At 35.9% G+C, this 17,303-nt stretch overlaps 1 protein-coding gene across 1 annotated transcript in view; it reads right to left on the bottom strand.

The window, feature by feature from the left end:
- DOCK2 (dedicator of cytokinesis 2) overlaps positions 1-17,303 on the bottom strand; it is a 194,581-nt gene that overhangs the window by 147,738 nt on the left and 29,540 nt on the right. The window contains 8 exon segments of the mRNA XM_086621891.1: positions 3,991-4,099; positions 8,081-8,215; positions 11,576-11,676; positions 11,932-12,021; positions 13,333-13,430; positions 13,532-13,715; positions 16,140-16,243; positions 16,318-16,390. Of these exon segments, the coding sequence (XP_086478017.1) occupies positions 3,991-4,099; positions 8,081-8,215; positions 11,576-11,676; positions 11,932-12,021; positions 13,333-13,430; positions 13,532-13,715; positions 16,140-16,243; positions 16,318-16,390 (894 nt within the window).

The following is a 17,303-nucleotide window of genomic DNA, read 5'->3' as shown; positions in this document are numbered from 1 at the left end:
TGACCTTATGAAAACACATAATCTGAAAATTAAAAATAACTCTTCAATATTTATTTCCCCAGAAAACATATCTGCAGAAAACCATGTCTGTTCCCTGAGAGCTAAGAGAAAGGAAAGAAGGTACTAGCACCTCCCTACTCCCCCTCACCCCTAGATTCTCCCTTGATCAAACTATTTGCAGGTTCTGGAAATTTATTTCCAGATTTCAAGAAGTCTATCCTCAGAAGTACAGACTTTAGGAAAAATAATCTCTAAAAACTACAAAAATTCATCAGTAGCAGCTACAGAGGAGTAACTGATAAAAGAAACAAAGCTGTAACATTATTCTTACCAAAATAAATTTTTTAAAGGTTTAAGTCTACAATCTAGGAAGATCAGTGCCACCACCAGTAAGTCAGGATAAGTTCTGAAAAGATTGTTTTAAATAATTACAAGAAAAATCTGTGAAACGTCTCTTAATAGGAGAAATCTTTATGCTGTACATGCACACTGATACTTGTGCTAGCGAATTTATAACATTCCCAACCTCAACTACAAGGGGCAATCTCTACAAAGGAACATCCCAGGACCTCAAAACAGGTCACTCTCCAGTTCATATGGTTGCTTTCAAACATCAGCAAAGTTAGGATTTTGAAATTATAATCCTAAATGACTTCATGTAATGCTGAAGTTGAGAAGGATTCTGTTTGTACCTTTAAACAAAGAGTTAGCTTCACCAATTCCAGAAGCACAAAAAAAAGCTCATTTGGATTTACATGTAAGTTTCCAGTTTACCAACAAAAAATTAACAATTCAGTCTTCAGCTGTTCAAAGCTTACACAAACAGTACTGCAAAGCAGAACCAGATATCCACCCTTCTCAAAGCTCGGGCAGTAAAGTAAGTCAAAGCTTCAGCTAGCTTTACAATAAGAGACTAAGAAGCTGGACTTTTAACTTCTTTTAAACTTACACCGTGTGTAACAGATTAGGAAGTAAGATATCACTCAGAAGATAAAGTTAAATTGAAACAATAAAGTGCTGCTGGCACTGACTAGGCTATTTCATATGACATGTAATTTTATAAACAATCTTTTCCTGACTAAATTAATATTCAACACAACTCTTGAGCATGATTGCTATCAGTAAAAATGACTGGGAAATTACTACTGATTAAAATACTGGGTTCCATCTAAAAAAAAAATCATTAGCAGAGACCAACAGACATTTCAGGTTTCAAAATAATTCTTTACATCTTCTAAAGCTAAACCTCATAGGTATTTGGACAAACAAGGGTGAAATAAAGAGTTAAGAATTCACATTCCAAGGCTCTGCAAACTAGTTCATTTTAAGTTTCAATGTCCTGAGGAACCCAATTACTTTAACTTTCTTCAGGGCTCCTAAAACTTTCTTCTCTGATATATTCCAGAGTGTAATCCACTTGAACTCATTCGATTGATCCTACCCATCTATGTTCCACTTGAATTCATATCAATGATAATTTCAAACGTGACAGACTTGAGGCTGTTTTGATATTCTGATTGTCTATTTTTCCAATAGACTCTGAACTTTCCTCTCTGGGTATGCAAAGTATAACACCTAGAGAGTCTTACGTGTTCTAACGTCTCTGAATAACCACCTGTGCCTTACCCTGCAAAGTTAACTTCGTACTACTACAGATATCACTGTCATCCCAAAACTTAATGTGGGGGCTGGGGGGAGGGAAAACAGAGTTAGTTTTAGGCACAGAGGCAGAATTATGAATTTATTTGTACCCCGTTCTGCTCCATCTCAACCAATGCAGCAATAATCTCTATTTTTCTGGCCTGTTATGGACAACTCACATCCACCCACCAGATCAGGAGTCTCAAGTATCATAATTCAAGTCTCTTCCAAATAGGCAGAGAAAAACATTGTCCATTGTGAAAGCTACTATGACTGACATGCCTATGGAGTTTATAATGGAGTGGGGGTTTTGGAGTATTTTTTTTTCCCTCCAATAAACTTATTTCCAGCAGCAGGAACTAAACTACAGTGAGACATTTCTCACTCCATGCCTCTCCTACTAAATTTTTATAACATTAATTCAGTAATTTTTGTTTACCATAAATAAAGCAACCTCTTTGTAGGCTTCTTTCAGAAACACATCTTGGTGAGTTATCAGTAATGGGGACAACAGCAAAATTATGACATAAACCAGTATCTCAGATCTGCCATGAAATATTTCAGCTAAAAAGAAAACTTACTGTTGCTAGTGCAGATTTAGATACTTAAAAGCCCACCAGTGCTTCATGGTTATGAATAAATATGATCCCTTTTTCACAACTGACAGCACTCATTAGAAAACCAAAATATTCATGTTTAAGATGGTACTGAGCAAAGCATAACTGTTAAATAGCTAGTCTATCTTTGAAACATGTTTACATGCTCATTAAAATTAGCATAGATTTCTTTATTTAGTCCTTTAAGAAATGTTCAGTTATGTTTTCAAGCTTCTGCTATTTCTTAAGACCATCAGCAGACAGATTATACTTTTGCTGAACAGGTGCAATTTTAAGAACTAGCATTAAATATGGAAATATGGGACTCACAGTAAACACGACGAACATTCATCAGCACATTCCACGCCGTAGTGCCCTTAGTGTTACAATACTACCTGTTTTTAAACACACCCATCAGCAGTTTCAGAGTCAGCATTGCCACTTGCAAACCCATTAATGTGCCCCAGCAACAGTTCAGCAAACGAATCAGTCTTCTATAACTGTATCTTGTCACTCGCAAGAATAAACTACCCTGCTCATAAGTGGAAACACAGATGGACAATCCCACACAACCGCTTTGAGATTAAAGCAGTGAGGCGTGCAGTGACATGACATGCCTCTCCTGAAGAGCATAAAGCCTCCAAAATCTACTTATTAACGTATTAATACAGTCCAAGTACCACAAAACCAAACATTATTATATAAACTATCTCTTTCAGTATTACTTCATAGTGAAGACTTGATTTCTTCTTCCAAATTTTCTCTTCCTTCTGATTCAGTGTCTTTCAAATATATAAATTATTCCCAGGAAGGCCTCTACGGAATTGTCAAATAACCACAGAGAGTATCTGAATGATTTGCAAATGCATTTAGACCATTACTATAATCATGGTATTATACAATTAAAACAGTCTTTACTTTTTTAGCTCTTTTGCAGATGCACATGAACAATCCATGCAAAGTGTTAGATAACACAGATCTCAAGATCAGCCACCTGAGAACTTAGTCAAGACAAAGACTTTTTCACTAGCTTCCACTTCTAGTGTAAGTCATAAAACAAATTAACACACAAAACCAGAGGAAAAGCCAAGCCAAATAAATACGAGTTCACAATAAAGAACGTATGAAGCATCAATATTGCAGTTACTCAACAAAATCTTCCACTTCTTATTTTATTGGAAGCCTTGATAGTTTTCTATTTTAATACAGAACTACATATCTATTATTTGATATTAATGATTTTAATAGCTCCTTCTTTTCTAGTTTTCCTTAAATATCAGATTTCAAAGTGTCAGAATAACTAAGGTTGACATGAATGGGAAATCTTAATCCTATTTTCAGTTGTTTAAATAACTCATCTCTGAAAAGCTGATACTCTAAAGTTTACTTTTCAAACTAAGATGGTGGAATCCCTGTTTGGCATTACCTGAACTCAGGAATCAAATACTCAGCTCCTATTGGAGGCTTCACTTCATTAAATTCCTTGAGAGATCCCAGCATTTGTGTTTTGATTCTTTCAGTCACTACATTCATGAAGTTATAAAAGCATATCTTCTCCTCACCTTTTCAAACTAGGCTTCAAACTTTATTAGACAACTTGGTCTTCCAACAACAGGGGAATTACAAGAGAGATTCAACAGATAAATTTCCTAAATGTGTCTTTTCCTCAATTTAAAAAGAACAAAGACAAAAAGCCCACAAACCAAAGCCATACAAAAAACCGAAACCAACTTGTGGCGAAGGACACACCAACCTGCAACAAAATGGCAGTTTTATGTTGGCTTTTCATCAAGTTGTTGATGGATTCAAAGAGTCTCCTCATAGATTCTTCAAATTCTGTTTGTTCTTTGCCTTCATATAATCTGTTGAGAGATGCATTGAGTTATCTTTTCAGAATCATCAAGTTTCCTAGTCCTAGGTGTACCAGATTTAACATAACCTAAAAATATACTGTAAGTTGATCCAATATTATGTACACAGATATTTTACCCATGGGTTATATCTGCTATTCACTGTATTGTGTAAAAATTCTTTGGCTTGAACAAAACATAAGTATTTTCCATTTTTTTTCAAAGTCTCTAAAGAATGACACCGCTTGGACATGGGCTTATAAAAAAAAAAGTCATTTCACTTTCAAAAAAAAAAAAATGATGTATAGTCAGTCACTTTCACTTATATGTAAAAAAAATGTTTTTATTCCCCACTAAAACTGAGCTACCCTAGGATATTTTTCACCTATTATCACTGTTTCTTTCTTCTGCTGTTATTGCCACTTTTTCAAATAACTATTTTCACTGTCCCCATTAACCAGTTTGCTTCTTGAAAATGGTCTCAAATTGATGCTTGGAAGTTAAAAAGTGCATTTAAATTAAGCTCACTCCATCATTTCTTCATTCTCTGTCCTAAAGTTTGAATCTTTCAGATTATCTCTTCTGTATTGTACATATCAGCTATTCATACTAAATACTGCTTACATAAACAGTAAAAAACACTGATGACACATTAAATTAGTTACCTGAAACAGCTGTTAAAGGTTAAAGAAAAACAAGCCAAGAAAAAAGCCAAGGTGACAAGAGAAGCCTGAAATGTGTGTAGCATACTATGAACTAAACGCTGCACCTCTGATGTAATGCCTTGTCTATCAGAAGAGAAAAATTCCTCTTTTTGAAGTCATGTATTCCAATGTCATGTGCTTTTCTTTTCAACTTGAAACTGAAGTCCTTAAGACATCTAGAGGTAAATTAAGAGCTTGTCTACAGCAAGGAAAAAATCAAAACTGCCATTCATACAGTGACTAGCAAGAAGCTTTCAGAAAAGGAAAACACTGAGAGGTACGCTATTCAGGCGCATGGACTCTGCGCTGTTTAGGTCAATGCTTGTCAACGAGATTTAAGTCAGTTATTGGAAAGGAACCCAAAGATCCAAAACATTATCTGGAGAGGAAAAAAATCACATATACATATATACAACATACATGATGCACACTATTTGAGGCACATCGCTACTGAGGTGTGACAGCATACCAGAAAAAAAACTTTGATGTGAAAGGCATCTTGAAAAAGAAAGCTTTAGTAAAATCACACTTACATAGAAGAGTCACGTTATTATTATCAAGTGGTATTTTAAGGAGCTTGGGTTTTGGTTAAATGATTTAATATTTTTTTAACATACTGGAGATAGCGGCATATAGGGGCTTTCAAAATTATTTTTCAATGTCAATGAAGTACATGCAAGTTGTAACAACGTGACAGTCTACGTGTTTATTGAAGTTACTTGGCTAATGCACTGACATGGTTTTCACTGACTATACATCATTGCTGTAGAAGTAAATGAAGTTTCTTAATGTTCTAACGCAAGTGGGAATTGGAAGCTTTCTGGACTAACCCTGTTGGGCAAGGAAGACAGCAGAAGAATCACACAATACGTATTAAATACGCTTTTTAAATTTACACCAGGACTAATTTAAACCAAGTAGAATGATATTTCTATTTCCTCACTCATGTTCTAGCTTCCTATTAGATACAACTTTCTGTGTTAAATTTCAATTAAAATCATTTGTTCTGAATGCAAATTTTAAAAGATGACTAATTATTTGCTTGGCAACAACATCACAGCAGCATACGTTAATTTCACCACCAAAACCAAATTTAGGCCAAGGAAAGGAGGAAAGCAAACATTTCATGTTTTCAGAATCTGTATTATGTAAACCTTTGGCTAATATATGTGACCTTTCTACAAAACATAGTCACTGAACAAAGAGCTGCAAGACATATCTTTAGTTCAGCTGACTGAAGTAAAAAAAGGTTTGCTTTCATTTCACCCCTAAAGCTTCAACAGGATTGAATGAATGCAAATTGAAGTAGAACTTGCTTATCTTCTATGTATTTGCCTGACAAGATAAAAAAAGTCTCTCATTATGTTTAACGTTAGAACTCATTATTCCTCTCTTTCCTGCATAATTTTGACTTCGTAATGTCTTACATTTCAACAAGCCACCTCAGTTTCTTAAGCAGCCCATCAAATTAATGAGAACCATCTAAAAATCTGTCTCAGCTCTATTAATTCAAAATATTTGTCTACAAGAAGGCTAATCTCAACCCTTGAAAGTGAAGTACTTTAATTGTAAATCCTAACTTTTCTCATGGCAAGAAAATATACTAATCCTTCCTGCCCCCCCTCCCATTTTCTTCTTTTCATGATCAGTCTGACAACAGGAAACTGACTGCAAAAAGTTAGATCACAACAGCTGTAGATGGATATACAGTAGCAGATGATGCTTTTCACTGGTCATTTTTCCCAGCGGCTGCCATTTGCAAGAGCTAGTACTGCCTACAATAGGAATTGTCCAACTGAATTGAGATTTTCAGACCTCCACTTAAGGCATTTACAGGAAAAACTAGGAGTAGATATGTATAGCTAATCACTTGAACATGCAACATATTGAAATAACCTCATTTACCACCGATTGCCCAACGTACAATTTTTGCTGCCAGCTAATACTAAAGATTCAAAGGGAGACCAAAGCTGTCCCAGCAAAAAAAACATGCCTTCTGACCTTCATCCATATAAGAAATTTTCTATAATCCTCTACACAATGCTTCCTTCCTCAATACCCTAAATGCCCCCTCTTGTCATTACACCTATTAAAAAAATTGAAAATAAAGCTTTTGAACTACTAGCTGTATTCTATTCTCAGAAGTACCATCTCCTTCCTTATACAGCTTTCACCTTGCTTATCTGTATCCACCTATAAACAGCAAATTACTAGAGACAAGAATATTTCTAAAAGACTATCTACTAGCAACAAATAACTTCTGAATCTACTCCTACTTCAACCAAGACTTCATAATTCATCAAATCAACTTAATTTTACAAAACTATAAACCCACATGGATATTTTGGAAAAAATGGGCAGTGGAATCATAGAAATATTTTATTAGAGCTTCCACTGAGGGAAAGATAGATAAACCAGAACCTTTCTGTTCTGTTGACTGCCAGTCACAAAGATAACATGCAACGACTCAGTCTGCCTAGAGTCTACTCTGAGTAGACTTGCCACTGCCTATCTTCTGGCACTGCATTCCTTCAGCCATGTAGCAGAGGGAGAACAGAACAAGTATTAGGGTGAAAGCAGCTAAGGGTAAATGAAACAGGTGAAGCAGAAGAGAGGAAACAGAGGTTGTGGATGGGGTCTGCAGGATATGGTGAGAGTCCTGAAGGGCTATGGGGGGAAGTGGGAGACACAGTTACCATAGTGTAATAGGTACTCCCAGCCTTCATTTCCTTCATTCTCCCCATCTCCCTTTCCCTAAACCTGAATATCCCTTGTAAATATTTTGCCTCATCTGTTTGGCTGAGCTATACATACCTAGTCCATTGAGTCTTCCCTATAAAGTCCTCAACTGGAGACCTGAAACTCTAAACTTAGTTGGATAAAGATTACTGAAAATTACATTGTTGTATGCACAGTCTGAGCTGCTGAACACCACGATCTCAAGGACAAGCATTCAGCTTCAAGCCATCTGTCACAACGTTTAGCCATCCACTGGTCCTAGCCCAAACCACCTGACACAAAGAATAACCACTCTTTGAAATCAGCTGCTCTTACTAAATACGTCTCTGGAACTTACACTGTGAATCAGAAAGTAGATTTCTGAAGATTCCCTCTCAAAAAAAAATCTCAGCAATGTCTGTATTTTAGGCCAGTTGCCAGCTTTTAAGTTTTATTTGTAAAAATAAAAAACACAGTTCTGCTCTGGAATCAACTTCTTCTGTTTCTGAGATCCACTTCCATTTCTGATATCGGCCTGCTAGTAAAACAGCAATATAGCCTGGATACTTACTGTGAAAATAATGTCCTTGACCTAACAATGAACTTGAAAACATATTCCAGTGCTTTCAGAGTTCTTAGGATAGGTTCGCACTGCTCCCCTCGACTGGAGGTATCCAAGTAAGTCTTCAGAACAGTCATTAATTTCCTGAAATTAAAAAACATTTTTAAAATAATATTTTTTTAAAAGTTTACTTCTCTAACTTGTTTGGCTGCTGTAAATAAACACTTATGCTTAGTCAAGCACACACAACAAAGCGTACTGCATCTATTTTCGCATTTATGTTGCACAAATTCTATCAGCATAAACAAGCAAGGAACAAATTTTTAACTGCACAAGCAAGAAAGCAATCTGAAACCTTAAAACAGCAGCATAACTTGACACAATCCTGGAAGCACTTTTAGAGATTTATAATGTATATAAATGTATATAATGTATATAAATGTACTGCCTACCTACATTAAGCAGTGATTAAACACCATTACATGCTCTATACCAACTGCACACCACTACATGCTCTATACTAACTGCATGTAAATAGCACAATATTCTGGTACACAGCAATATCCGCTTTTATATCCACAGCAATATCCATACTTTTATGGATTTTATTTAAACACTTCTTTGCTTTGTATCCAAAGGCAATTTTTTGCTAAACACACAATCTGCTGAAAGAAGTGCAAAAGCTCACCTACAATTATGTCCCTTCATTTATAGTTGCAGTTCATCTTAAATGATTAAACTAATACTAATGGTGTAATCTTCATCTCAATGTAGCCATAAGAACTAAAATAAGGGTGGTTGGGCTTTTTTCTTGCCTCACTACCAAATGGAAACCTATTATCCCCTACCCTAAACAAACAAAACCAGCCAACCAAACTAAAACAACAAAACCAAGCTAGCACTTGCATGGTGATGAAACTTAACAGTTCACCAACAGGACTCATGAAACATTAGCAAGTGATTACTACGTACTTGAAACACACTTGCATGCAAATAACAGCTCCAAGAACTGCTTGCTACTGCACAGGGCAGGGGTGTGTACATATGTATCTATGTTTATCTCTATCTATGTAACTGTTAGACACATCCTCAGCCCCACTGCACCAGCCTAACTCACATTTCAGGACCCAAATATCATGCTTTCAGCCTCTCAGCCTTCTGGGCACCACATCCATTGTGTGTTTCCATTTACTCCTGTTTATAGCTTCTCTGAATTCACAGCTTTGTCCTGAGCTGGAACAAACTTTATCCAACTTGCCTGTAGGTGCAGTTCACTCAAGGTCCCTAAACCATCAATGTTAAGTCCTCTCAGAACCCTATAAAAGCTAGGTACAAACGAATGACCAAATAGGAACTGAATAAACAGCTAACAGTTTGGCCAAAATTGCATGCCAAAATATGTCTGGGAGTCAGTATCTCCTTCCTAACTCTGAGCTAGGCCACATACAGCTATTGGTTTATTTTATAAATGATTCTTTAAACAGAGTACATTTTCATGATGTGCATGGAATCAGTGATGTTAAGAAAGCTCATGATTTGGGGAACAATCATAACCATTATTTTGCCTCTGCCACTTTGATTAAATCATTAGAAATTCTTAGACAGGTAAGTTTTAGAAATATTTTAAGCAAATAAGGCTGTCCTGAGAGGTTCCATACCCAGCCTTCTCCTCTTTCACAATAATATAAAGCATTAAATTACACATGCTTATTACTTATAGAGTGAAGGACTAGGAGCAGCATGTAGCTTGCGCTTGAGCTCTCTGAACCCAATACTGCTAACTTCAACTTTCTTAGAACGTGAGAAAGGATTGATTGTGCACTACGGTCTTTCAATTCCAGCAAATTCTTGTTCCAATTCCTGATTGGTGCGATATTCCTTGTTGAGTTGGAACTGATGGAAATTCAGCACAGGATACCACAAGATATCCTCAGCTACTCCAAACCTTCAGCTAAGGTCTTCCATCTACTATTCATATCCCAAATTAAAGTTATGCTTCAATTTGCCACCCCATTAAGCTACCAGAATAAGACTTCAGGTAGATGAAAAAATACATCTACCCTGTTATGGCACTTCCCCAGGATCAGCACTAACTGAAAATGCTATCTTTCTTCATATTTCAAAGCAATTTTATCCTACCATCATCTGCAAAAAACTTGTTCAAAAAAAAGGTAGGAATCCAGTATTAAATTCACTGTATAACATGTCTCCAAAGTTTTTATTCTCTTATAAGAATCTATGTCTTCCCATCTGGAATCTCCAAAAAAAAAAAATTAAAAAAAAAAAAATCACCACAACTCTGTTCACCTGCCCACTACCATGACCATGTAACAAATACTAAGACTCCAGTTGTGCTGGTTTTGGCTGGGATAGAATTAATTTTCTTCACAGTAGCTAATATGGGATCGTGCTCTGGATTTGTGCTGGAAACAGTGTTGATAGCACAGGGATGTTTTGGTTACTACTGAGTAGTGTTTCCACAGAGTAGAGGTCTTTTCTGCTTCTCACCCCACCCCACAGCGAGTATCCTCGGAGTGCACAAGAACTTGAGAGGAGGCACGACTGGGACAGCTGAGCCCAACTGACCACAAGGATATTCCACATCATACAATGCCATGCTCAACATGTACAGCTGGGGGAAGAAGTGGTACAGCTGGGGGAAGAAGTGGGGATGCTCAGAGTGATGGAGTTTGTCTTCCCAAGTCACAATTAGGGGTGATGGAGCCCTCCTTTCTTGGGGATGGCTGAACACCTGCCTGCCCATGGGAAGGAGTGAATGAATTCCTTGTTTTGCCTTGCTTGCCTGCACAGCTTTAGCTTTATCTATTAAGCCGTTTTTATCTCAACCCACTTTCTTATTTTTACTCTTCTGATTCTCTCTCCCATCCCACCAGGAGAGGTGAGCGAGTGGCTGTGTGGGGCTTAGATGCTGGCTGGGGTTAAACCACAACACCAGTTCACAGTCAAACACATAAGAAATACCAAAATTCCAGTTCACTGCACTTGAACACTCCTGGTGCAACATTAGACCACGAACCGCATATGAAGACTTAACAGTTCCCAAACAATTTTTTCCCCCATGAGTTTGTTTGCTGTAAAAGAATATGTGAAAACCTATATAAATGGGTTAAGAACACTCTCAAGTCCTCACTTCAGACATTGCAGGTTAAAGTCACGAATGTAAAGGAAGAGGCTTTACAGCACAGTATCTTTAGACAAATTTGACAGGATACAGGTCAAGTGTTCAGACACAGCAAATCCAGATGAGAGAAAATGGAACACCAAAGAATCATTTAGCCCCAAATGAATTACTGTTTGTCAATTAACTCTATTTTAGTCACTTGTCTCTCACAGGCAGGTTTGTTTGCAAATAAGCAAATAGCAGCATCAAAACAACAGTAATCATTCATTACATCAGAAAAGTCACAAACAGGTTTTACTTTCCTTAATGTGAACAGTGGAGGTTTAGAAAAAAAGAGAAAGAAGAAAAGAAAACAAACTTACTTGTATGCCAATGTTGCACTAAAATGTTGTTGGATATATGCTTCCAAAACAGTGTTAAAATGTTGAAACTTACGGTCTGCAATGAGTCCTATGATATATATCTAAACAGACATGGACATAATTAGCATTTTTCATAAAGTCACATTTTAAAATTCAGTATCTGTCTTCTGGAATGTTTTAGATAACGCACTATTTAAGAGTTCTTAAAGAAATTTGTTTTTCAGTCAAATAGTAATATTCCATTGGTTCTGTAGAGATTTCAAGGCTAATTCCCTGAAATAAACAGCTTGATAGCTCACTCAAAATTACAGGGTTCTTTACTTTGACAAATAAAATCTTTCGGTGCTGATTCTTACCAGTGCATCAAAGACAAGGATGTCATACTCATTACTGTGGGAATGTTCCATCATGATGTTAAACAGGGCATCCAGTGTGTCTTGGAGAAACTAGAGAATAACATGAAACAACAAACTGGCAACCACTCAACTTAAAAATCTCACAAGTTAGTTTTCAGATAGTACACTTGGTTTCTCTCCAGTTAGAATTTAAAGGCCTTCACTTAAACATCATTTAAATTCAGAAAACATTTCTGAGGATTTAGGCTCTACTTTAATTTTAAGAACCTACATCCTCAGACACATGAGCAATCAATGTTTTGCTCAAAGCTTATGGAAAAGCTAAAAATATTATTTAAACAACATAACTACTTATCTGTATCACTAAGGAATTAGGAATGTACTTTTAGATAGCTGTATTTTCACATATACATGAGGATTAAAAACACATTTCATATTTCTATGGTCTGATTCAAAGTCTACCTTAAATCAAAAGAAATCACCCCAGTGACTTGGGACCCAAATCTTTGTTGGTTAAAAATATTTTTTTTTAAGTTCTCCTTCCTCCTTCTTTCCAGAGAGGCATCTAATACTTATAGAGTAAAACCAATCACATAGTGTCTGCAACGTTCCAAAACATTAACAAGTTTTTGTTCCTATTATACTCATTAAATTAACAAAGCACTTCACTGAGAACATAATACACTTTTTCTTTTAATGACAACATGTAAATTAATATTAAGAATTTTAAAGAAAGCAGTAGGAATAATTTGTGATGTTTCAGTTAGACAAAAGCAAACAGTTGAACAGATTGTGGAAAATATTTTACCATTACTGCCTTCATATCCTAGCAAGTTGTTAATAAAATTTTCTGTGCATGCTCAAAATTAAAGTTACCTGTGGCAAATACATAAGCACCTCACCAAAGCACCAATGACTCCGAGTAATAGTCTTGGTATTGAATTCTCCATTCATGCACAAAATTTCCAGCAAAATAAAACAGTACAAAGCAGAAAGGATCTCAATAATTAACCACCAGTGAAAGCAGGCAGATTTGACTCATGATTTTGCAAATCTCCACAGCCTAACAGTAGATGATACCGGACATGTTTGGGAGCAACAAGTAAGAAAAAAAAAAGATGGCTAACACTCTGAAGTAATTCCATCCAGGTGCTTGCTTCCTTGCTTGCCTCTAACGAAGAGCTTTGCTCATGTCTTTGCAAACCATCCGTAACTAAAGCATTACACTGAACAACGCTCGTAAAAGAACATATAATTGACAGGCTTCTTTAAGTTCCTATGTTTACTGTAACTGACCCTCCAAGTTTCTTTTTCACTTTGAAATTATGTAGCACTTTTTCTGCCATGGCACGAAGGAACATGAAGAATAACTATTATTAGAATAACTAGATAAAAACATACCTTCACAACTTCCTCTCCATCCACAATCTTCAGTTTCTCCAGGTTCTCCTGAAGCAGCTCTGGCTTCATACGCCACTTCAAGAGACCTAGTAAGCCCACTAATAGAAAATAAATGCACAGATGTTCAAATTTAACATGTGATTTATCATTCGTGCAAATGCCTTCTTTTTAAACTTCTACCTGTTTAGAAGATACATACCATTCTGAGTTAGCTTCGTAGAACAAACAAGAGTTGAAATATAAAACGCATCTCGTGAGCTTACTGAAAGGCCCCCTACAATACTTGAGTTCCTGACTAAGGTTGCTCCTTTATTTTCTACGTGTTGACGTGTAGAAGGTAATGTCAAATAAGCACTAGCATCCTCCATTTTTTTACTCTCCCCCTGAAAAACAACATAGCATTTATTACATATTTCACACCTATAGATTTAAAATTAGACTTATTTTGGACTTTCTACAAAAGTAAACAAAAAGTTATGTTTCTACAGGATTAAATGCATGCACTAAAGGATTAAGGACAGTGAAGTGCCAGCGTTGCTCATACAGGTAAACCAAGAGCCAATGTTAGTCAGCAAGAAAGGTTGCAACGAAGATGCAGGGAAAATACTACACTGAAATTATAAAGCTTTGTGTTTTAAGGTGCAGGAAGGAACTATGAGGGGTGACATCACTGGCAGAGTAAAAACAGAAGCGGTTTTCTCATTAAAACACCAATAGCTGCAGAACACAACAGCCTATTGAGCATCACCTTGAAGACTGTACACAGAATATATACAACATGGTTACGATGTCTGCACACAATTTAAGAACAGAAAATGGACTGAATAGGAAAAGAATAGCAGTATTATTTTAATATGCTCACTATAACTTAATACCTAGACCTTTAGCACAAAAGATCAGGACACGGCAAGACTGTATTTTAAATTAGACAATACTCTGCAGTAGCTAAGTGACACGTATCACGGAACTCATGCTTTTCAGTAGAAGGAACAGTCCAAAAATAGAGAGCCAACAGGTATTTTTCCCTCCTCTACTTCATCAAGTTGCATTCCACAATCCTCACAGGTTTTTTTTGTGTCTCAACTTCTGATTTTCCTCCAGACAAGAAAGCAGTTTTAGACAAAGACAATAAAAATCATACTTCTCACTGGTTAGAAAATACAATTTTTCTTTAACAAAACTACTGAAGAAAATTTCCCCAATGAGTTTATAAGCTCTGTCACTTAAAGCTACAACATCATGACAGATTTGACTCAATTACAGAGTCCCTTAGTCTACAATTCTGCACAAACAAGTATTTTCGAAAACCATATTCTAGAATAGTTTTCTAAAGTTTTGGGTTTATATCTGATTCAGTAACTGTAGATGTGCAGACTCTACTTCCTATGAAACAAGAAATAAGGTTAAAAATTGACTGCAAAGAGACCTAGACAGACAAAAGGCAAACGCCTTATGCAAAAAAAAAAAAAAATAGACAGCATTACTATTATAATTGTATCAAGCTTGCTGAATGATTACTTCTCAGAATTTCTGGAACCAGAATAGAATCTTGACTTCCTCTTTTCGAGACAAGTTAGGCAGAAAACGGGGAAAAGAGTTGAAATTGATCCAAAAGTTTCTCAAAAAGATTCAATGACTTAAGGCAGTGAAAGTTAAGAACGCTTTTTTAGGAGTTTTCAAGTTACTTATTTTGAGAGGTCAGACATACAACTGTTTAGGACTTACAGCTTACAATTACTGTGTTTAATACTAAATAGGCAAACATATGTCAGAAAATCTGTCTATCGCTCCCAAACATAAACTAGGTCAACTCCAGTTAGCATTTCTCATCCATGCTGTCACTTTAGGAAAAATTACTGAGTTGATGTAAGGATTAATTAGATGGAATTTCATAACCAACATTAACACACAGTCACACAACGTGATCACTATTTTCCTTCTGGTATAAGTACGTATCAGTGTTGGTATCAATGAAGAGAAGATAAAAAACTATACAGTGCCATTAATCTTTGTTGGACTACCTAAACAACTTGATTTAGTTGTATGTATCTCACTTGCCATTGATGTTATGGCAAACTAGTTTAATAAAAAGACCACTAAGAAATACCTAAAGTTAAATTTTTTCTGTATTGGAAGTGATCTCTGGTCCTTAGTTCCTGCTAGACACTACTCTCCAAAGGAAAAAAAAAAAAACACACAAAAACCAAACACACACAACCAATGAAAAACAAATCTGACACATCTGTTCCCTGCTTCAGTTGACAACGTCAAAAATGCTACCTGTGTCCAACCAGGTTGAGCCAAAAGTATTCTTCACATTCAAAATCAAATTCCTGAAACTTCTACTTTTGTACCTGAGTAACTACACAGAGTAGTTTCAATCAATTCCCCAAAATTACATTCTGTGATTATTCATGTGACAAAGATTCTAAATGAACCAAAAGAACACTTTCACCCCTTCCAAGCAAGAATAATGGTACACATCCAGGTACTGAGCATAAGCATGACTTCCTCTGTGCTACAGAAGGCCAAAACCACAAACTTTAGTAAAAATAGTAAGAAGAGTAACCATCTTCCATTGTACTTAGATAACTTCTCTCTCAAAATTTAGAGCAACGTTTACTGACTGTAGAACAAGTTGCATCAGTTTTTTGTTCAGACAAAAAATGTAATATTTATATTTGACAGAAAAATAAAGTTAATCTAGCACTAAGAAAAGAAACAATGCAGTCAAGGCAACAATGTGGAAAAAAAAAATAAAAAAGGTGTCTTGTGGGAGAAAGCAAGGAAAAAAACTGATCCAATACCTTCAGAACTAACAAATCATGGATGCCATCTTGAAGAGTTGTTCCATCCTCCTTCATTAGTCTTATGTAGGCCATTGCAAAATTCTTTTCTCCTTTATCTTTAGCTGCGAAGAAAATATTATCAGCTGACCATCCATCAATGAATTCAAATTTAATAAAGTAAAAATTCCCTACTTACACTCTTGGGAAGACCTGTGCCTGAACATGAAGCGTAGATGTATCCTTTGCATGTCTTCAATAGGGACTGCTACCTTTTGTGAAATCAGAAAATTAATAGTTATGGGGGGCAGCAGTGGAAGGTGATTTCATGTTTAATAAGCTCCTGTTTTAGAATAAATAAGCATCACTTCTGCTGGTTCCATAATGCCTTTCATAGACCATTTAAAACTAGTCAGCCCGATCACAATCGGCTTAAGCAGAAGTGATGGCTGATAAACCATTATCTGTTAGACTTTGCTCAAAGTCTAGCACCACCAAATAAATGAAGAACTGAATCCAGTGAGTTAAAGAACACAGGTGCTTGTACACTAGAAAATAAGCGTACTGCAGTCTTATCACTTACCCTATTAACCATATAGACTTATGCAATACCTCTGCACTATCAAACTTCCATGTTTCATACAAATTGGTGATTAATTTCATAAACAGGTGAAAATGTATGAAAATTCTAGCTAAATGAATTAAGTATATTTTTGTGATTAAATTCAGTTTCAAAGCCTAGAGTAGAATGCCAAGAACTCACAAATGCTTTATTCTTAAAGTAGCATACCTATTTATAACTAATATGCAATAAAGAAATGTAAGAAAAAACACATATTTTTATGTTAAGTTCATAGTTCTGAAACATTAATGACTTGGATTCCATTATGTTCCTGCAAAACTCTTCTTTACAATTTTTACTGCATAACACTCCTTCACATTAACTGTACTTTTCAAAAGCATCTACTGTTAATGATTCTGTATAAAAGTCTGATTAACAGAATAATTTTAAAATTAAAACACCACAGTAAGCAAAAAACAGAATGGGTCCATTCTCTCCCTGTCCTGGCCAATCTTGGTCGCACAACTTAGTGTAATAATTGTAGGCTTGTCATACATGGCAATACTGTCTTCACACAAAAAAAAAAATATATCATGCTTGCCAGCAAGCCTGAGACATGCTTC

Source organism: Tauraco erythrolophus, chromosome 16 (genome assembly GCF_009769465.1).
Source record: "Tauraco erythrolophus isolate bTauEry1 chromosome 16, bTauEry1.pri, whole genome shotgun sequence".
NCBI lineage: Eukaryota > Metazoa > Chordata > Aves > Musophagiformes > Musophagidae > Tauraco > Tauraco erythrolophus.
Note: the sequence above shows the minus strand (reverse complement) of the source record. Positions and strands in the feature narration are given on the sequence as shown.